This window comes from Hemitrygon akajei, chromosome 4, assembly GCF_048418815.1.
Source record: "Hemitrygon akajei chromosome 4, sHemAka1.3, whole genome shotgun sequence".
Taxonomy (NCBI): domain Eukaryota; kingdom Metazoa; phylum Chordata; class Chondrichthyes; order Myliobatiformes; family Dasyatidae; genus Hemitrygon; species Hemitrygon akajei.
The window spans coordinates 33,034,354-33,056,857 of NC_133127.1; the positions used below are offsets into that span (position 1 = coordinate 33,034,354).

The following is a 22,504-nucleotide window of genomic DNA, read 5'->3' on the forward strand; positions in this document are numbered from 1 at the left end:
ACTTACAATCTTCTAGATCTCTATCATTATCTAGTTTTTTGAACCTTTCGTAAGCTTTTCTTTTCTTCTTGACTGGATTTTCAACAGCCTTTGTACTCCATGGTTCCTGTATCCTACCATCCTTTCCCTGTCTCATTGGAACATACCTATGCTGAACATTTGTTAAATTTCTGCCATACATTTCCCTGAGAACAACTGTTCCCAATTTATGCTTCCAAGTTCCTGCTTGATAGCTTCCCCTTACTCCAAATGAACACTTTCCTAACCTGTCTGTTCCTATCCCTCTCCAATGCTATAGTAAAGGAGATAGAATTGTGGTCACTATCTCCAAAATGCTCTCCCACTGAGAAACCTGACACCTGACCAGGTTCATTTCCCAATACCAGATCAAGTACAGCCTCTCCTCTTGTAGGCTTATCTACACATTGGGGTTTAAAAAAAAATAAAAAAATAATTGATTGATTGATTGATTGATTGATTCGGATACAGCATGAAACCTTCCTGAACACACCTAACAAACTCCACCCCATCTAAGCCCCTTGCTCTAGGGAGGTGCCAATCAATATTCGGAAAATTAAAATCTCCCACTATGACAATCCTGTTATTATTACACCTTTCCAGAATCTGTCTCCCTATCTGCTCCTCGATGTCCCTGTTACTATTAGGTGGTCTATAAAAACACCCAGTTGAGCTATTGACCCCTTCCTGTAACTTCCACTCACAGAGACTCAATAGACAATCCCTCCATGACTTTCCCCTTTTCTGCAGCTGTGACACCATCTCTGATCAGCAGTGCCAGGTCTCCACCTCTTTTGCCTCCCTCCCTGTCCTTTCTGAAACATCTAAAGCCTGGCACTAAGTAGCCATTCCTGCCCCTGAGCCACCCAAGTCTCTGTAATGGCCACAAAATCATAGCTCCAAGTAATGATCCACGCTCCAAACTCAACTTCTTTGTTCATGATTCTTGGATGTTTTAAACTTTTTTTGAGAGATTGAATTACCTGATCGATAATTTACCCTCCACTGTCGTCCTACTGGCATGGTCTGTTCAAATATCTCAAGAGCCATCTTTCGACATTTAGTTGAAAATACTGTCAGTGCCTTCACTGAGAATGTCTATAAAAGGAAACACTTAAGGTTACATTTGCAGTTTAGCATCATCAAGTACATTCCTACAATTTTCAAGGAGCCATAAAGCATGGAAACAAGATATTAGCCACGGATTCTATGCCAACCAAACAACCATTCACATTAATCCTACACCAATCCCATTTTACCTTTCCTATATTCCCATAACTTTTCTCCTGATTATACCAGTCACCTGCATCTTGGGGAAAATTTAGCGGCCAGTTTATCTAATAACCCACAGCTTGGATATGGAAGAAAAACCAAAGCACTAGCAAAAATCCATGCAGCCACAGGGAGATAATGGAAACGGTGCACATACAGTAAGGGAAGTCATTATTGAATCCAGGGTGCTGGAGCTGTGAGGCAGTAGTTACACTAGCTAAAGTGCACTCTGATGTGCATTTTATTTGTATTTTTTCAGGTGTTGTGCATATTTTGTACTTCACAAAATCCTTAACACTATAGAACTGTGGATGTCTGTGAAATCTTGAAGATACAACTTTCTTAATCAGAACATTAACTGCTCATTTATCATTGTTGATGTGAAAGCAGAAAAACTACTTGTGAAAAACTTAGTGGAAAGGCTCTTGCTATGGTTGTGGTCTGGAGAAGCCAGGTGGCCATGAATAACACACAACAGAAGGAGAAGTGAGGAACAATGTGCCAATGTTTATTTTACTTGTAAGTCTTCTACCCAGAACATCCTCTCACATTATGTTCCGCATATAACACACAAGGAAGCTCGACAGCAACCTACAAGGGCCACAATATATCTCAATACATAACACTTCTGCAGAGAATCCTTAATTTGTATTTCTGGCGCAGTATTTGTTTTCAATTTAAAAAACAATGATGTGTTTTTGAGAGGGCAAACCATTCATCTCAGCAACTAACTCTGGAGTTGGCACGTTCACATTCTGCCTTAAAAATCAGAAAAGACTGGAAACAGTCAGCATGTCTGATTGCAAATGTAGAAAAAGAAACAGTTACACTTCAGTTCCAGCACCCTTTCTCAGAACTGAGAAAGAGAGAAAACAAGTTAATTTTAGATACCAGAGAAGGGGAGGGGAATGGGTGGAAAACAGGGAACAGCTCTGATACCGTGTGAGTGGATGACTTAATGTGGCAATTAAGAGACAGTTAATTCAGAATAACTTTATTTAAATGATCTGGAAGAGGAGGCCAAGTGTAGTGTATCTAAGTTTGCTGATGATACTAAATTGAGTGGAAAAGCAAATTGCGCAGAGAATTCGGAGAGTCTGCAGAGAGATATAGATAGGTTAAATGACTGGGCAAGTGTATGGCAGATGGAATACAATGTTGGTAAATGCGAGGTCATCCATTTGGAAGGAAAATGGAAGGAAAAGTGTAAGATCAGATTATTATTTAAATGGTAAAAAACTGCAGCATACTGTTGTGCAGAAGAACTTGGAAGTGCTTCTGCATGAATCATAAAAGGTTGGTTCACAGGTACAGCAGGCTCTCAAGGAGGCAAATGGAATGTTGGCCTTCATTGCTAGAGCAGGGAGGTTATGCTGCAACTGCAAAGGGTACTGGTGAGGCTGCACCTGGAGTACTGGTCTCTTTACTTGAAGAAGGATATACTGGCTTTGAAGGAGGTGCAGAGGAGGTTCACTAGGTTGATTCCAGAGATGAGGGGGTTAGACTATGACGAGGGATTGAGTCGCCTGGGACTATACTTGCTGGAATTCAGAAGAATGTGAGGAGATCTTATAGAAACAAATAAAATTATGAAAGAGATCGATAAGATAGAGGCAAGAAAGTTGTTTCCATTGGTAGGTGAGACTAGAACTAGGAGACATAGCATCAAGATTCGGGGGAGTAGTTTAGGACAGAGATGAGGAACTGCTTTTCCCAGAGAGTGGAGAATCTGTGGAATTCTCTGCCCAATGAGGCAGTGGAGATTACCTCAGTAAACATATTTAAGACAAGGTTGGATAGATTTTTGCATAGTAGGAGAACTGAGGGTTATGGGGAAATAGCAAGTAGGTGGAGATGAGACCTTGGCCAATCAGCCAAGATCTTATTGAATGGCAGAGCAGGCTTGATAGGCCAGTTGGCCTACTCCTGCTATTTCTTATGTTCTTATTTATCTGTGTAATGTTTTGCAAAGTTAAAAGACCCCACCCACTCCGGATGTTCTCTCTTCTTCCCCCTTCCATTGGGCAGTAGATACAATACCCTGAAAAAGCACACATCACCAAGCTCAAGGATAGCTTCTATCCCACTGTTATCAGGACCTCGTACAATAAGGTATACTCTTGGCCTCACAATCTACCCCATTATGATCTTGCACTTTATTGTTTATTTTTTCAGTAGCATTTACGCTTTATTCTGCATTATTATTTTAACTTTTTCTAATTCAATGTGCTGTGTGATAATTTGAACTGAACGAAGAGTCTGCAAGACAAACTATTCACTGTTATCTTGGTACTTGAGGCCAGATCGAAGTGGTAGGGTCAAATATGAGAGCAAGGAACTAGCCAAATTTTGGCCATTGCTGAAGTGGACGTGGGGCTGGATTGAAGCGCCAAGGCCCAGGCCAGATTGAAAAGGTTGGGGTGCCAGGGCTGGAGGCAAGGGACAGTCTGGTATTCAGCTTGCCGCTTCATGATACCTACTTGCCTCTGCGCTGAACTGACTCTGCAGCTGTGGTCTGCAACCAACGAGCTCCTGGACTGGCTGTAGTGATGAGCAAGCTTTGTGGCTGTGGACTCACTTTCATGGACTCTGTGGTTCATGTTCAGAACGTTATTTGTTTACTTTTTATTGTTTGCACAATTTGTTCTTTTTTCCACACACTGGGTGTTTGATGGTCTTTGTTGTGTAGTTTCTATTGGGTTTCTGTTTTGTGGCTGCCTGTAAGACGACAAATCTCAAGGTTGCACACAGTGTAGAAACTTTTATAATGTGCTTTGAACTTTAAATATTTGACAATAATAAACCAATTCCAATAACAAATTCAAATAGTAAAATTGTAATACTTGTCCAGACCTGACAATACAAAAGTAAAAGAAAAAAAAAAGAGCCACAATCTACTTATTTTGCAATAGTTTAGACATTCAAGAGTTTTTCAAGTGTGACTGAATTTACCAATACAGTAGCTGGCTTAGGACATGATAAAACTGTGCACATAAAATTTCAGCTTTATCTGAATTCATAATATCTAAATAGCAAAGGCTTCAGAGCTTAATTATTTTGCCAGCAATGTTGGTCCTGGTATTTGTTATTATTGTCAGTTGTACCACGATACAGTGAAAAGATTGTCTTGTACTTCCCTACAAGAAATGGTAATGTACTTTGAATTGGTATGGAATGTCTTAAGAGGAATCCTGGCAATCTCAGGAAAATGTGACTTGCAGAACTAACTTAGATGAGGAAGCAAGTGAGTCCCTCTTAACTGGATGCCAGGTTCTGACATCCAACTATTTTCCCTATTGTTATTGATCACCTTTTTATAGCTATGCCAACAACCATTAAGCATAATGAATACCTATTCTCATCTGTATCACCAGTGCCTCCTGTCCTTCTGGTAGTAAACATACTTCAATAATACATTTAAGTACAAATTGGAACACTGGAAGAACTTAACAGCCTGAGCAACATCTGTGAAGGCAACAGGTTTATGTCAACATTTTGGGTTGAGATCCTGCATCAGGAGTAATATGAGGGAGGAGTGGGTCAGTGGTTGGTAGGTGATAGGTAGAATCAAATGAAAGGAAATGATGGAAAGGAGGGACCAAATGCAGAAGGGCAAAAACAAGCAAGGGAAATAAATGTAATAAGGAAGAAAATCAATCATTTGTTAAATATTAATTTAAATTTACTCTCGACAAAAAAACTTTTGGAGTTTACATTCTAAGTGTACTATTAATATTAACTGCAATTTTCACTACTTGATATGGCAATGTACTTAATTTAATCAATATCAAATTCATTTCATAATCAAAGAGCTGGAAATATTCTTCACTATAAAAATATACTATGACTGTCAGATGTTTAAATTGCTACAGTTTGTAAGTTCCAAAAGAGATTAAAAAAACATTTTAGAGAGATATTATTTTAGAACCAGCTCATAGTAGCAATATAAAAAGCTTCATTTTCTCCCTTTTGCAAAACTGTACCACCTTGTAGTCATAAATACAAGAGATTCTGCAGATGTTGAACATCTTGAGCAACACACACAAAATGCTGAAGGAATTCAGAAAGTCAGGCAGCATCTATGCAGAAGACTAAATAGTAGACTGGCACTCTCATTCCAGGCCTGATGAAGGGCCTTGGTCTGAAACATCAATTGTTAATTCCTCTCTATAGATGCTGTGTGACTTGCTGAGTTCCTCCAACATTTTGCATGTGTTGCCCAACTTGCAGACATTTAAAAGAAATCTGATCTGTTATTCTCCACATGCAGTTAAACTTCCCCCATCAAAACTTTCCTTTGTATTCAACAGGCTAGGAAGGCCCAATGGAAAAAAATCACCACAGCCAGAAGTTCTTACGTTGCTGGCCTAGAGGCACAACTAATGAGATACACATAATGAGATACAAGATCATTCAGTCTTTCCCAACCAGAAGCCCTGAATGAACCATGAGATCCACAGACAGCTGAGGGCCAGATCAGTGGCATTCAGGTCTGGCGACCAGGTAGCGTACATGAGGTCCAGGTATGATCTCCAGAATTTGACATGCCAAGTGGCAATTCCGGACCAAACTTGAATCAATGAAGGATACTCACCAGCTGGGGCAGGGCTTGAATGCTATTACCACTTACAAAGCAAAACAAAGCAACATAGATGATAACAAGGCTTTGCTCCCAGATGAGTTCCATGCCTTCTGTTTGCTTTCACTGTCAAAACATGGATAAACTTTCATGAACTCCTACAGCACCCAATAACCCTGTGATTTCAGTCTCTGAGGCCAATGTGAAAGATTCCTTCAGGATGGTGAACCCATGAAAAACATCTGGCCCAGATGGAGTACCTGGCTGAGTTCTAAGGAGCTGTGCTAATCAACTGGCTGTTTTCCGAAATCTTTAACCTCTTGCTTCAGCAGTCAGAGTTATGCACCTGCTACAAGCAGGCTTCAATTATACATGCGTCTAAGTAACCTGCCTCAATGACTATTGTCTAGTAGCACTTGCATCCACTGTGATGAAGTGCTTTGAAAGGCTGGTGATGAAACACATCAACTCCTGCTTGAGAAATGACTTGGATCTGCTCCAGTTTGCCTATTGTCATAACAGGTCCACTGCAGATGCCGTTTAATTGGCTTTTCACTCAACCCTGGAACATCTGGACAGTGAAAATGCTTACATCAGGAGCTTTATCGACGACAGCTCAGCATTCAATACCATTATCCCCTCAAAACTAATCAATAAGCTTCAAGACTTTGGCCTCAGCACCTCCGTCCTCCATATGCAACTGGATCCTCCATTGCACAGTCAGTCAGATTGGCAAAATGATTTCCTCCACAATCTCCCTCAGCACAGTTGCACCACAAGGCTGTGTGCTTAGCTCCTTACTCTACTTGAGAACAAGCAAAGCTCCAGTGCCATATTTAAGTTTGCTGATAACACCATTGCTGTTGGCCAAATCAAAGGTGGTGATGAATCAGCGTATACGAGGGAGATTGAAAATCTGGCTGAGTGATGTCACTCAATGTCAGCAAGACCAAGGAGCTGATTATTGAATTCAGGTGGAGGAAACTGGAAGTCAATGAGCCAGTCCTCATCAGCAGATGAGAAGTGGAGAGAGTCAGCGACCCTATAGTCCTCGGTCTTATCATTTCAGAAGATTTGTCCTGAGTCCAGCACACAAGTGCCATTATGAAGAAACCATGGCAGCACCTTTACTCCCTTAAAAGTTTTTGCAGATTCAGTATGACATCTAAAACTCTGAAAAACTTGTATAGATGTATGGTGGAGAGTATATTAACTGTTTGCATTACTGCCTGGCATCGAAACACCAATGCCTTTGAATGGAAAATCCTACAAAAATAGTAGATATGGCCTAGTCCAGCTACATGGAGCTCTGTCACAACTAAGCAGCGTTCATCACAAGGACCCCCATTATCCAGCCCATGCTCTCTTCTTGTTGCTTCCATCAGGAAGGAGGTACAGGAACCTCAGGACACACACCAGCAGGTTCAGGAAGTTATTCGCCTCAACCATCAGGGTCTTGAACCAGAAGGCATAACTTTACTCGCCCCATCACTGAAGTGTCCCATATGGTTCTATTATGGATGAGAGGGGTTTGGAGGGATATGGCCCAGGTGCAGGTCAGTGGGACTAGGCAGAAAAATGGTTCGGCACAGCCAAGAAGGGCCAGAATGCCTGTTTCTGTGCTGTAATGTTCTATGGTTCTAATCTATGGACTCGCTTTCAAGGACTCTTCATCTCACATTCTTGAAATCAATCTGGATTATCAAAACTGGTGCTCGTTACTTATGGTTAGAAATAATGTAAATCAGTCTGACATGAACCACTTGCAAAAATCCTGATGCAATGTTTCAACTCAAAATGTTGAATTATTTTCCCTCCACATACTGCTGATTTCCTCCAGTAGTTTATTTTTCCTGCTGTAGGTTACAGCATCTTCATTTTCTTGTGTCCAATATAGACTTCCATCTTTGTTGAGAGCAGGAACATGGACATTAGCAATACATGCAGAAACCTATATGATTTGCATGGGATACTTGGCGAGAAGAAAGACAAAATAAAATAAAAATACACAAACTTTTTTTAAAAAAGAGTCATAGAATATCACAGCACAGAAACAGGCTCTTTGCCCATACAGTCCATGCTATTAAGCTGCTTAGTCCCTTCAACCTGCACCCGGACCATAGCCCTCCATACCCTTCACATCCATGTACCTATCCAAATTTCTCTTAAATGTTGAAATTGAGCCTGCATCTACCACTTTTGCTGGCAGCTCATTCCACACTCTCACCACACTTTGAGTGAAGAATCTCCCCCTCGTGTCCCCTTAAATAATTTACCTTTCATCCTTAACCCATGACCTCTCATTCTACTTAACCTTCCCAACGTTTCTCTATAACTCGTCCTCAAATGCTGGTAAGATCCTTATAAATTTTCTCTGCACTCTTTCAACCTTATTAACATTTTTTTTGTAGGTTGTTGACCATAACTACACACAATACTCCAAATTAGGCCTCACTGACTTCTTACACAACTTCAGCATAACATCCTAATTCCTACACTCAATACTTTGATTTATGAAGGTCAAAGTGCCAAAAGCTTTCTGTATGACCCTATCAACCTGTGACAAAACTTTAAAGAAATTATGGATCTGTATTCCCAGGATCCCTCTCATCTACCTCAGTGCCCTACCGCTCTCCGTGTAAACCTTACCTTGGTTTGTCCTCCCAAAGTGAAACACCTCACACTTGTCTGCACTAAATTCCATCAGCTATTTTTCAGCCCATTTTTCCAAATGGTCCAGATCCCACTGCAAGCTTTGACAGACTTCGTCGCTGCTCACTAGACCCGCCTCCCCCCAATCTTGGTATTGTTCGCAAATTTGCTGATCCAGTTTACCACATTAACATCAAGTTCACTGACACGGATGACAAATAACAATGGACCCGGCACTGATTCCTGCGGCACACCACCAGTCACAGAGGCAACCATTTACTACCACCCTGGTTTCTCCCGCAAAGCCAATGTCTAATCCAATTTACTACCTCCTCTTGAATGCCACGTGACTGAACCTTCTTGAGCATGCTCCCAATGAGGACCTTGTCAAGGGTCATGTAGGCAGCATCCACTACCTTGCCTTCATCACCTATATAATTCTATAAGTTTGGTTAGACATGGTCTACCATGCACAAAGCTATGTTGACTATTCCTAATCAGTTCCTGATGATCCAAATATGAATATATATGATACCTTTTCTTACATGCTTGTAAATCATACAGATCACACATGCATTAGTGAGTAGAAAAAGGGCAGAAATCTGTAATGTATGTTGTTATCTTCTAGGAATGCTTCAATAGAAGTTTCTTATTCATAAGCAAGGGGTAGCTCAGTAAATTAAACAGACTCTTCCAGACTTCATCTTGATTCTTTTCAATGGCTGCAGGCCTCATAGTCTACTGGGAGGAGCTACTAGAAGGTATTAGGAAGAGCAGGTAGTTAGTGCACTTAACTGATTAAGTTCCAAACTTTTACTTTAGACTCCAAAATCAATGGATACCATTACTGATTGTGGACTCCTTGTGGCTTTTAATCCTAACTTTTGGTCAGAAAGAACTGCAATCTACAAATCAGTGAAGAAGAATGAGGCAAGAGCAGTGAAAATAGACTAAGCAAGACTCTTTGTTCCTGCCATGTGGTTGCAGGAATGGAGGTGGCCATTTTGTGAGATTGTTCTTGCAGTTACCACCCTGTGAACTGTTTGGCGACCTGATTTTTGGTCTGGGATAGCTTAATCAGAGCAGTTGAACGTGGACACAAGGAGCTTCTGCTAATAATCTGCTAAACCTGAGATCATTCTTAGATTAGAAGCTATTTATTGTGTAAAGTAGTAGGTTTGCAAAAAGGAGCAGCCTGCTATCTGGTCATCTGGGCCCAATGTCTAGCTGATATGATTAGGCTGGTTTGAACCAGTCCAAGTAGGACAGAACAAGAGAAATCACCTAAGGCACAAGGTTGAAGGGACAGCCATAAAGCAATACTGCTTGTAGCCCTGGGCCACTTCCAATAATAAGCTGACACAAATCAGACACAGACCTTGAACCAACAAAATTTGAAACATCATAGATTGATCTGATAAGGAAAAGAATAAGAATGAAGGATTTCAGGAGTACAGGCCGCAACAACTCTGCGGAGACCAATCATCGCAGAAGTGGATGATCCCATGTCAGAAACGTGGATACTACATCAGGTTCAAGAAGAATGCCATGCCAGCGTAGATTCCTTTTCTTGGGTATTACTTTTTCTCTTCTTTAACTGTTCACAGAGGAAAATTCATGAAATTTGCTAACTAAGCCAATAAAAATACCTGGCAGTAAAAATAGAATCTCTCTGTGCCTAACCGATCATCTTTGTAACACTAGGCAGTGATTATGCGGGCCAGGTGATCTGCAAATGTGAAATGAAGGGAAGAACAAAAAGGTATGTAGCAACTATATTGACTTCATTCCTCTGCCTGGTATTCCACAGATGATTTTCCTTAATTCAGAATAGGAACAGTTATGTGTCTGGGAAAATATTTCTTTGCTATGTAATGAAGAATTCCAATTCTCAATGCAAAAATCTTCTGTCCCTACATCCTAAATTAGCATCAAGGAGCCCATCATTTTAACTATGCTGTAGATTTGTAGAGAACTAGTATTGCTGCATGTATTAACACCATGTTTTCTTGCGGCATTTTACTGAAGTAAAACCATTTGTTAGATAAGAATGCTGAAATTAAAATGAATGTTGTCACTAACTGGGGCATTGGATATAGATCAAACAATTATGCAAACATCTCATTAAATCAAAAGATTTAGTTTACAAAAAGCTTAATCTTTGAAAAATTTAATCCAGATATCTTACACTGAAGATGGCAGCAGCACAGCCAAGTTCTTTTACCAGTGATTTTACTTCAGCTTGCAGCAAAGACTGATGGATTCCCTGGATATGATTTTCTTCAACACAAAAGGTTTCCGCTAGCTGCAACATCTTCGATGTCATCACCTCAAGAATCTAGTTATAAACAAAATATTTTTACATAATTTGAAAAGATTCTGAGTTTCCTTAAGAACAAAGAATCTAAACATACTTGATTACATTAATGGTGTGAAATACTAACGCCCTGTGTATAAAAAAAATGTATAGTTAGCAATTGGCACAATATTCTTGCTGACTTAATTTCAGCACAACTTCTCTGGAATTCTGCTTTCTTTCACAGAGGTTCTGATGGAATATGCCATGTGCACAAATTGGATTTGTTCTCTAAAATGAAATCCGTAGAGGGAATCTATAATTGGACAGAGCTAACCAACAGACCTCAGGACACAACCTTAGTGGAGGTGAAATTAGCCATCTTGCACAGAAGACATCTTGCTTAAGAGTATATTGCAGCACAAATTCCTGAGTTTAGATTGTATAGTTTGGCAATAATCAGGTCTGCAACCTGAATACATATGAGGAAGGTTATGATATTAGCCTATCCTATAATCATTTTGCAATACATATTTTCAACAAAGGTTTGTGCTAAGACCAGAAATATTAAATAGAATGATGGTGTCTCTAGTTTATCTCTTTACATATATATTGTATCTGCACGTTTTAAGAAATAAAGCATTTAATTTTGTATAGAAGAAATAAGCAAAAGATTCTGAGCTTAAGGCTTGTGCCGAACCTAAATCCATAAATGAAATTATGTCCAAACAGGCGATGCCAGAAGAACTCAGAAGGTAAAGTAGGTTCAACTGAGAAAGAAACAGACTAACTTAACCAAGTAGCAAGTCTAACTGTAACAAAAAAAATGACTTTTCCAAATGTCATACATATTCAAATTTCTTAACTGAAGTAAAAATTAATCAATTTGCAATATGATTTTATTTGATAAATAAACATAAATTTATTGATGTATTGCATTTATAATTTGAAATTCATAAGGATTTGTGAGGGAAATCTCTGGTACTAGGTTAATAAAAATTTCTAGTATTTATCTCCATCTGGAATACCATTTAGAATCCTATATGTTTTCATGGTTGGTTTAGTTGGTTATGTGATGTTTAGTTACATTCTTAAAAATCTACTCAAAATCTGTTGAAAGGTGGCACAATTAAGTCCAGCAGGATTGATTTCCTGTCAGACTGATGCATTAATAAGGCCATCAGGGATCATGGCACAATGTGAACAGCCAGATTAAACTATCGCTCAATTTACATTTATGAACTCAACTGAAGCTCCCTGCTTAAAAATCAATTACTATTGGCATGCATGGCATAAATTCTAAAACCTACTTTGATCTGCTTGTAACTGTGGTATCCTGCCTACTATTAAAAGCAGTCAATAATAATTAAGAATTCAGTGACCCTTTTATCCTGCACTTTATTTGAGTTACAATTATTAACTGTAGATCCTGAGATGACCTTCAATCAAGCAAAAGGAGAAAAGCCATTTAAAAAGATCAAAGATTTCCAATGAGCTCCAAACCTAGTTAATTTACAAAGATTATACAAATCAAAAAAGTACAACAATAGATCCAAGTATGGTAATTAACTGCAATATTCAAATAAATTACATTCTCACTTAACATTTTAAGTGTGTATATTAATATTATAGTCAGGTGCTATTGTCAGATCCAATATTTCTTGGCACGATTGGTGAAGAAATTCCTCAACTTTAAAATTCTCATAATTGCTTTCAAATTCACCCCTTGCCTAACTCTCCTAATCTTTGTAACCTGACTCACGTTAAAGACATTCATGTGTTCAGGAAAAAATACTGGAACTACCAAATGCTGGATAACAAGGTTCTAGACAAATAAAGCACGTTTCTCTCAAACAGCTTAAGTTCTATACTGCAAAGAGCCTAGAAAAGTAAAAATGTTGTATGGTGGAATTAAAAGGGAAATTAGGAAAGCAAAGAGAGGGCATGAGAAAGAGCAAAGATGCTTTCCCACCTCCCCCCCCACAAATACACAAAGAGCAAGAGGATAACTAACAAGTAAGCAGCACTGTTAAGGGATGATAAACACATCTAAAGTATGATGATTAAAACTGTGTAGCTGTTTTTATTAAAGAACAGGATCAGACTGCCAATGTATTTAAGAAAGGAAAGTGTGGACTTTTGAATGGAATAAACTTAGAACAAGAGAAAATAGAAATGAAAGTGAATAAAATCATCAGGACCAAATAAAACGTATCCCATGATCTTACAGAAATAATAAGAAAACAACAGAGCATCTAACCATCATTTTAAAATCATCTCTGGCTACAATTCTGTTAAAATAAGAGTGAAGGATGGTTAAAACGGTGCTGTAAAACTGTAATGAGGGATAAACTGAGTAATCACACAATAATTAGCTTAATCACTGCTAAATAAATTATAATATTTTCTGAAAGACAACAAATCGGGCAAATAATAAAAGTAAGCAAAAAGCATTCATAACAAAAGTGAGTCCATAGACACTGAAATAGTAATACACTCAAAATGCTGGAGGAACTCAGCAGGCCAGGCAACATCTACGGAAAAGAATAAACAGTTAATGGTTCGGACCCAGACCTTTCATCAGGTCAGACTTAGCATAGACACGGAGCCTGGAGCAGCCTGAGCAGGCCACAGTCTCACTCTCAGTACAGCACAGAGCTGAGTAAATGTCACAGAGCCCTCAGACACGGAGCCTGGAGCAGCCTGAGCAGGCAATAGCGTCAGCCTTGATGCCATTTCAGTACAGAGCCAAGGTAAAATCACGGAGCCAGGAGCAGGCTACAGCGTTTGCCTCAGTTTAGTGCAGAGCCAAGTACAGAATGCAAGTACGCAATGAGCAGAACCAGCCTGACTCTCGCCTCTTGCCCTGACACCTTGCCTTTTCAATCTATCTGGTGCAGCCTTTAAATCATCCAAACATCGGGTCATTCCTCACACTAGGACCCGGGCCCTGTTGCATTGATATACTTAGGGCTGGGACCCTGCCACCACGGTTTGCCCTGTATCCGACCTTTCCAAAATGGCCTGGTGCTTAGATCGATTGAATCTTACTCTCAGTTTAGGTGGATGGGCTTTGAATCTGCCTCTTCTTTGCTCTGACTTTGCTCTGCTCCGCTTGCCCTGACTTTGCCTCAAATATGCCTCAACCTCGCCCGATTTTGTCTCAAACATTTCTTAACTTAGCCTTGACTTAGCCTCATACCCCACGCTTCGACCCCTACCTCAGCCTCATCCTTCCTTGCCTCTCAAATGCTTGCAGTGACTGTTTAAATTTTGATGTTGTTTAAGCTTTAAGTGATTGATAAATTTTACAAGAAAAAGTGTTATTAATGAAATATTTAGCTGTATTCTTTGTTTTGTTTTCTGCCAGTAAGTAGTCACTGGGCTTCACCAGTGCCATCTTATACCAGTGATGTTAGATGATGATAATTCATAATTTAATGCTTCACAAGTTGATTATGTGGTTGACAATGAGAAGTGATGCTTCAGATAGATATGAAATATGTCTGGTCTGGATAGCTGGGCTGAAAAGATAGGCAGCAGCCAATTATCTGTCATATGTGTCTGAAGATAAGAGCTAGGAGAAAGGACAAGCAATATGGTTCCTCATCTATTTTATCTTTAATAAGATCATGGTTGATCTGCTAATTGGTCTCAACTCCATTTCAAAGTTCGAAGTAAATTTATTATCAAAGTACACATTTGTCACCATATATAACCCTGAGATTAATTTTCATGCAGGTATTCACAGTAGATACAAAGAAAGACAATCGGATCAATAAAAAAAACAGACAAGATGAACCAATAACCCATGTGCAAAAAAAACAACAAACTGTTCAAAAAGAATAAATAAATGGATATGCAATAAATATGGGGAACATAAGATGAAGAGTCCTTGAAAGTGAGTCCATAGGTTATGGGAACAGTTCAGTGATGGGGTGAGTGAAGTTATCCCCTCTGGTTCAGGAGTCTGATTGTTGAGGGGTAACATATGTTCCTGAACCTAGTGGTGTTGGGCTGGAGGCTCCTGTACCTTCTTCCTGATGGCAGCAGCGAGAAGAGAGCATGACCTGAATGGTGGGGGTCCCTGATGATGGATGCCGCTTTCCTGCAACACCACTCCTCGTAGATGTGCTCAATGGTGTGAAGTGCTGGGCTGCCTCCACTACTTTTGTAGGGTTTTCCATTCGAGGGCATTGGTGTTTACATCCCAGGCCATGATGCAACCAGTCAGTATACTCTCCACTGCACCTCAATAGAATTTTGTCAAAGCTTTAAATGACATGCTGAATCTTTGCAAACTTCTAAGAAAGTAGAGATGCTGCTGTGGTTTCTTTGTAATGGTATTTATGTGCTGGACCCGGGACAGATCCTCTGAAATGATTACGCTACGGAATTTAACGTTGCTGACCCTCTCCACCTCTGATCCCCTAATGAGGACTGTCTCTTGGACCTCCAGTTTCCTCCTCCTGAAGTCAATAATCAGCTGACATTGAGTGAGAAGTTATTGGCTTGGCACTACTTAGCCAGATTTTCCATCTTCCTCCAGAATGCTGATTTGCGTCACCACCTTTGATATGGCCACTGACAGTAGTGTTGTCAGTTAACTCAAATATAGCATTAGTGTATACTCAGCCTCACAGTCATACCTACCTGATCTCAATTTCTCAAACAATTCAGACATCTCTATCCATCTCGATTTTCAATATATTAAATGACTCAGAAAATCCTCCTAGATGGCCCACCATTCAGATGGCAACAGTGGTACAGCAGTTGATGCTATAGCTGTTCAGCTCCAGCAACCTGGGTTCAATCTTGACCTCAGATGGTGTTCGTAATGAGTTTTTACATTCTGCTTGCAACCATGTAGGTTTCTTTCATCTGTTCTGGTTTCCTCCCGCATCCCAAAGACGAGCTATACAACAGAGTTATTGTCTACTGTCTTTTGACCCTAGTTTAGGTTCGAGAATCAGGAAAGTATTGTAGTCATCTGGAAGAGGTTATGTTGAAGGGAAATTAGATGGGAATGGTCTGACAGTCAGTAGAAGACTCAATGGGCTAAGTGGGAATGGACTCCTACATCATAATATGAGAATTGAAACCATGACTGATTCCATGTTCTCCAACACCTGCCTTGTCTGGCCTCATCATAATCTTTAATCTAAATCAGCTGAAATTCATTTAAATTCCAGTATGTACATGCCTAATCTATTCATTCTTTCTTCATCAAACAACTCTTGACCTAGGCACCAATCTAGTGAAGTTTCTTTCAGTGACTTCAAGATAAATATTATTATTTTTACAGAGTACATTAGTGATCTCATCAAAGTTACCAATACTTTTGAATGAATGGATTACTTTACTGCCATTCATATTTATTAGCATGTTACCTTTGGATTACTTTTATGGGGACCCTCAGGGTCTCCCTTAACACCAACATTCGATAATCCTACACCATCCAAATAATCTAATATTTTTCCTATTCCTTCCAGGGTGGATAACCTCGCATTCAGAGCTGTAGACATTTAATTATTAACCAGTTAAGTTGTTTATAGACCTAAGAAATCACATTGAAGAAATATTGGAGGAGATTTAGAAAAAATGTTTCTGGGTAGAATCTCACCCTACATAAATTTGCAAAATGAAAGTCTAACCAGAACAGTGAGTAATAATGTGAACATTCTGGTTTTATTTCATAACCTAAATCTTCAAAAATCACTTGTAAATGTAGGTGCCTCATCACTTCCTATTCCCAGTAATAGTTAATGTCTGCCAATAGGCATCTTCCTAGTTTGACATCTTCTTTCTTGGAAACATTTTATTAAATATAAATTTCAGAGAATTATGCAGTGTATTAAAATGGAAGCAAAATGCAGCCCCCATCAGCAACATTGCTGTAACCATCAAGAAGCAGTGTAACATGCTTAAAATACTTGGATTTTCCACGAGCATGCAAGAAACCATGCGTAAAATAATCAATTAACTGTTATATTTTTAAAATAATGAATTACTTTTCCTCCTATTATAGAAGCTGATTTTTGAATGTGCACTGATTACTCCATTAAAATCTTGTGCAGTAAACTAAGCACAATTAAAAGCATGCCATCGAAAAAAGGAGAAAAAATAGTGTACCATATTTATTCTTGCAGAATGAACTGCTCTTTCATGTTCCTACTGGTCTTAATTTGATTCTGCTTTTTAAATGTTAATTTCATTCCTGAAAACTGTACTGCTGTTCCATGCACCCATTTTTTGAATCCCAAAGTTCATCACGCATTTCTTTACTAACCAAATTAGATTCTGGTAGCGCTGAAAATAAGCCTTGGTGACAATCGCACTTGTTACCATGATTTAGAATTCAAGTCCATAAACCCTCGTGGAATAGTAATTAGGAGATGACTCAATAATCTCATCAACAAATTACTGTTGCAAGATCAACAAAGTGATATCAATGGGATTTTGGGCAAAATACATTCCACCAAGTTGGATCTCAACTGAGTCACCCCTAGAATACCACTTTATACAGTATATTATGATATTGCATATGCTAATAATACATTTATTCAAACAAGTACAAAATTCTGTTCAGGCTATTAAATTTATTTTATTCAAGGGAAACAACCTGCAGCTACATGAAATAATGCTGTCTTAATCTGAAGGAGTCAGTATCAAACGAGAATGCCAAATGATGAAGATGAAAACTAGTACCAGGGGAAGCCAATGTGAGCAGGGACATTTTATTCTACAACACATATAGTCCATGCCAAATGGCTGGTGCACAATAACGCACACTCTGATTCTATAGAATAATTTTACGCAATAACATGCCAATAAAGATGATAAATTTCCTTATCTAATGCCTCAAAAGGGGAGATATCTGAAGTTTTCAGGAAATAATTATTCAGTTAATATCATTCATAAGCTAAATTTAAAGCAGTAGTTCCTTATATGTGAGATGTAACCTCAGCATAGATAATTCAGTTTTTTAAATATAAAATATTCATGCCAGTATGACCAAAGTTAAATACTTATTCTCAGCATTTCCTACACAGCAATCAAACATTTTATTTAACACAATTAGCTTGAGTGATAGTAGCTGAATAATTATTTCCTGTAAACAACTTTAGATGTCACCCTTTTTGAGGCATCAGATAAGGATATGACCTTTATTGCCATGTCATTACATAAAACTATGCAATAAGACATCCATCATGATGGTTCATGAAGATCTATTTATAATTTTACTGCTCTAAGCTGTAGAAATATTAATTACTGCCTTTATTCATCAACAACTCCTTAAGTTTGTCACCAGCAGACAAATTTCCTTTGAAATGCTGTTTTTTATTTGGCAGCTCCCAAGATAATTTCCAACTTCCAAACATTTAGCTCTTCACTTGGAGTGATCTGCCACAGCACAAAAAACAATGTTCACATTTACAGACTTAACACAGAAAGTAGGAAATACAGAAGGCAAGAAACAACTAAAAATTGGAAAAAGGCACCCTAATGAATTTGAACAAAATTCATAAGATGTATATATTGTGTAAAAGACCAGAACTTAATGTTCCCTTGGAGCTTCCCTCGACCTAAATGGCTTGCAGGGCCATCTCAGACAATGGTTGCGAGTCAGTCACACTGCTGTGGACTAATCTCAGTGAAGACTGGTGTCAAAAAAAGCTGTGTCATTGCCTCAATTATTCTTACTACATTGTACCTCACCTCCAACAAACCTCATATAGGAAAGTCAAATTACGGCATCTATGCTTCAGAACTGAAGTCACCTGAGATCAATGATCAAAGTCCACAATGATTTCCAACAAGGTTCATGATGAGACCCTGGAAAACAAAGGCCTTTCCAAAACCATTCAGCGAAGGTAGACTAGAACTCATCACTACTTTCAATGAACCAGTGCAGCCTTTGAAGGGTTGAAGAAAAGGTTATTTGAAGATCAAGACCTCAGACATAGCGTAAAATTCATGGTCTATCAGGTAGCAGTAATCTCTGCCCACCTATATGCTTTTGAAACATGATCTATCTGAAACAAGCATCTTGAGACTCAGCACCACCTCTGCAAATCCCTCTAAATTCAATGTTAATGCTCTCCCAGGCAAACATACCCTGCATTGAAGCCCTAGCTATTTTCAGTCAGCTATGTTGGGCAGCAAACTGTTTGCATGACTGATAGTACATTACTAACACAAATCACCTAGAAACACAAAAAAAGATTCAACGCCGTGTTCAAAGCTTCCTTGAAGAGGTACAACTTATCCACAGACTCCAGGAAGCCTTGGGCCCATGTTTGCCCAAACTAGAGAAGGGACATTTTTAAGGGTATGAATTGGAAGTCAGAGCCATAGAACACTTCAGTGGAGAAAAAGGCTCTTCACCCGATCTAGTCCATGCCGACTTGTTTTCCTGCCCAGTCTTGTTTACCTGCACCCAGACCATAGCCATCCATACCTTTGTTATCCATGTACCTAACCAAACTTCATGATATTAAAATTAAACCCTCATCTATCACTTCTGCTGGCAGCTCATTCCACACTCACACCACCCTCTGAGTGAAGAAGCACCCCCTCAGGTTCCCTTAAATATTTCACCTTTCCTCCTAAACCTATGACCTCTACTTTCAGTCTTATCCAAAATTCTGAGAATAGATACCCTCATAATTTTGTATATCTGTATAAGATCTCCCCACATTCTCCTATGTTCCAGGGAATAAAGTCCGAATCGATTCAACCTTTCCTAATAGCTCAGGTCCTTATAACTCAGTTAAGGTTGTCCAACCTGGCAACATCCTTGTAAATTTTTCCTGCACTCTTTCAAGCTTATTGGTATCTTTACTGTGGGTAGCTGACAGAACTGCACACAATTCTCTAAATTCAGCCTCACCTGACATGCCAATCCAAAGTCTATAGTCAATACTCTGATTTATCAGGTCCAATGTGCCAAAAGTTCCCTTTGCCACCCTATCTACCTGTGATGCCACTTGCAAGGAATTACTGATCTGTATTCCCAGATTCCTTTGTTCTACTACACATCTCAATGCCCTACCCTTCACTGTGCAAGTCCTTCTCTGGTTTGTCCTGCCAAAGTCCAGATCACATTACAAGCTATAATAGCTTTCCTCACTGCCCACTATGCTCCAAATTTTGATGTCATCTGTAAACTTGCAGATCCAGTTTACCACATTAAAATAAATTAGATAGATAGATAGATAGATAGATAGATAGATAGATACTTTATTCATCCCCATGGGGAAATTCAACTTTTTTTCCAATGTCCCATACACTTGTTGTAGCAAAACTAATAACATACAATACTTAACTCAGTAAAAAAATATGATATGCATCTAAATCACTATCTCAAAAAGCATTAATAATAGCTTTTAAAAAGTTCTTAAGTCCTGGCGGTTGAATTGTAAAGCCTAATGGCATTGGCGAGTATTGACCTCTTCATCCTGTCTGAGGAGCATTGCATCGATAGTAACCTGTCGCTGAAACTGCTTCTCTGTCTCTGGATGGTGCTATGTAGAGGATGTTCAGAGTTTTCCATAATTGACCGTAGCCTACTCAGCGCCCTTCGCTCAGCTACCGATGTTAAACTCTCCAGTACTTTGCCCACGACAGAGCCCGCCTTCCTTACCAGCTTATTAAGACGTGAGGCGTCCCTCTTCTTAATGCTTCCTCCCCAACACGCCACCACAAAGAAGAGGGCGCTCTCCACAACTGACCTATAGAACATCTATAGTTCTATATAGCCTATAGCGACAGGTTACTATCGATGCAATGCTCCTCAGACAGGATGAAGAGGTCAATACTCCCCAATGCCATTAGGCTTTACAATTCTACCACCAGGACTTAAGAACTTTTTAAAAGCTATTATTAATGCTTTTTGAGATAGTGATTTAGATGCATATCATATTTTTTACTGAGTTAAGTATTGTATGTAATTAGTTTTGCTACAACAAGTGTATGGGACATTGGAAAAAAGTTGAATTTCCCCATGGGGATGAATAAAGTATCTATCTATCTATCTATCTCTTCAGCATCTCACTACAGACATTGAATGACGCCAACCTTCTAAGGAAGTACAGTCGACTCTGTGCCTTCCTGCACAAGGCATCTGTGTTGGCAGTCCAGTCTAGCTTCTCGTCTAACTGTACTCCCAGATACTTGTAGGTCTTAACCTGCTCCACACATTCTCCATTAATGATCAATGGCTCCATATGAGGCCTAGATCTCCTAAAGTCCACCACCATCTCCTTGGTCTTGGTGATATTGAGACGCAGGTAGTTTGAGTTGCACCATATCACAAAGTCCTGTATCAGTTTCCTATACTCCTCCTCCTGTCCATTTCTGACACACCCCACTATGGCCGTGTCATCAGCGAACTTCTGCACATGGCAGGACTCCGAGTTATATTGGAAGTCTGATGTGTACAGGGTGAACAGGACCGGAGAGAGTACGGTTCCTTGCGGCGCTCCTGTGCTGCTGACCACCGTGTCAGACCTACAGTCTCCCAACCGCACATACTGAGGTCTATCTGTCAAGTAGTCCACTATCCAATCCACCATGTGAGAGTCTACTCCCATCTCCGTTAGTTTGTGCCTTAAGATCTTGGGCTGGATGGTGTTAAAGGCACTAGAGAAGTCAAGGAATGTAATCCTCACAGCACAACTGACCCCATCTAGGTGAGAGAGTGATTTGTGCAGCAAATACGTGATAGCATCCTCCACTCCCACCTTCTCCTTATACGCAAACTGAAGAGGATCCTGGGCGTGCCTGGTTTGTGGCCTCAGATTCTGTATTATCAGCCGCTCCATGGTCTTCATCACGTGCGACGTCAAGGCAACAGGTCTGAAGTCATTCAACTCCTTTGGTTGTGGTTTCTTCGGTACCGGGACAATACAGGATGTTTTCCACTGTCTGGGTACTCTTCTCTGCTCCAGGCTCATGTTGAAGATGTGCTGTAGTGGTTCTCCCAGCTCAGTCGCACAGGCCCTCAGTAATCGTGGGGAAACTCCATCCGGTCCAGCCGCCTTGCTGGTACAGATCTTCCTCAGTTGATCTTCCACCTGTGCAGCCGTAATCCTGGGCGTGGGCAAGGTCTCCTGTGAGTGGCTATTTTCCTGTGAGGGAAGTAAGCCTGGTGTGGATTTCTGCGGTGAGGATGAGATTGAGCTGTCGAACCTGTTGAAGAAGTTGTTCAGCTGGTTCGCTTTCTCCACATCTCCACTTATGTTCGCCCCCCGCTTTGCACCGCATCCGGTGATGATCTTCATCCCATCCCACACCTCCTTCATGCTTTTTTTCTGCAGCTTTTGTTCTAGCTTCCTCCTATACTGCTCCTTTGCCCCCCTTATCTGTACTCTGAGTTCCTTCTGAATTCTTTTAAGCTCCAACCGATCACCATCTTTAAAGGCCCTCTTCTTCTGGTTTAGGAGGCCTTTGATGTGACTAGTGATCCAGGGCTTATTATTGGGATAGCAGCGAACAGTTCTAATAGGGACAACGGCATCCACACAAAAGTTAATATAGTCCGTTGTGCATTCAGTGACCTCCTCAACGCCCCCACAGAGCTCCCCTTGCAGTACATCCCAGTTAGTAGTACCGAAGCAGTCTCTCAGGGCCTGTTCAGCTTCAGGAGTCCACTTCCTAAAAGAGCGTGTGGTAGTGGGATGCCT

The 22,504-nt window shown here is 39.9% G+C and overlaps 1 protein-coding gene across 9 annotated transcripts in view; it reads right to left on the reverse strand.

Moving 5' to 3' along the window:
• ccdc142 (coiled-coil domain containing 142) overlaps positions 1-22,504 on the reverse strand; it is a 114,593-nt gene that overhangs the window by 23,664 nt on the left and 68,425 nt on the right. For all 9 annotated transcript variants that reach the window (XM_073042254.1, XM_073042260.1, XM_073042255.1 and 6 more), the window contains 2 exons: positions 10,710-10,859; positions 1,002-1,116 (listed from right to left, as the gene is read on the reverse strand). In XM_073042254.1, the coding sequence (XP_072898355.1) occupies positions 1,002-1,116; positions 10,710-10,859 (265 nt within the window). The remainder of the gene's footprint in view (positions 1-1,001; positions 1,117-10,709; positions 10,860-22,504) is intronic.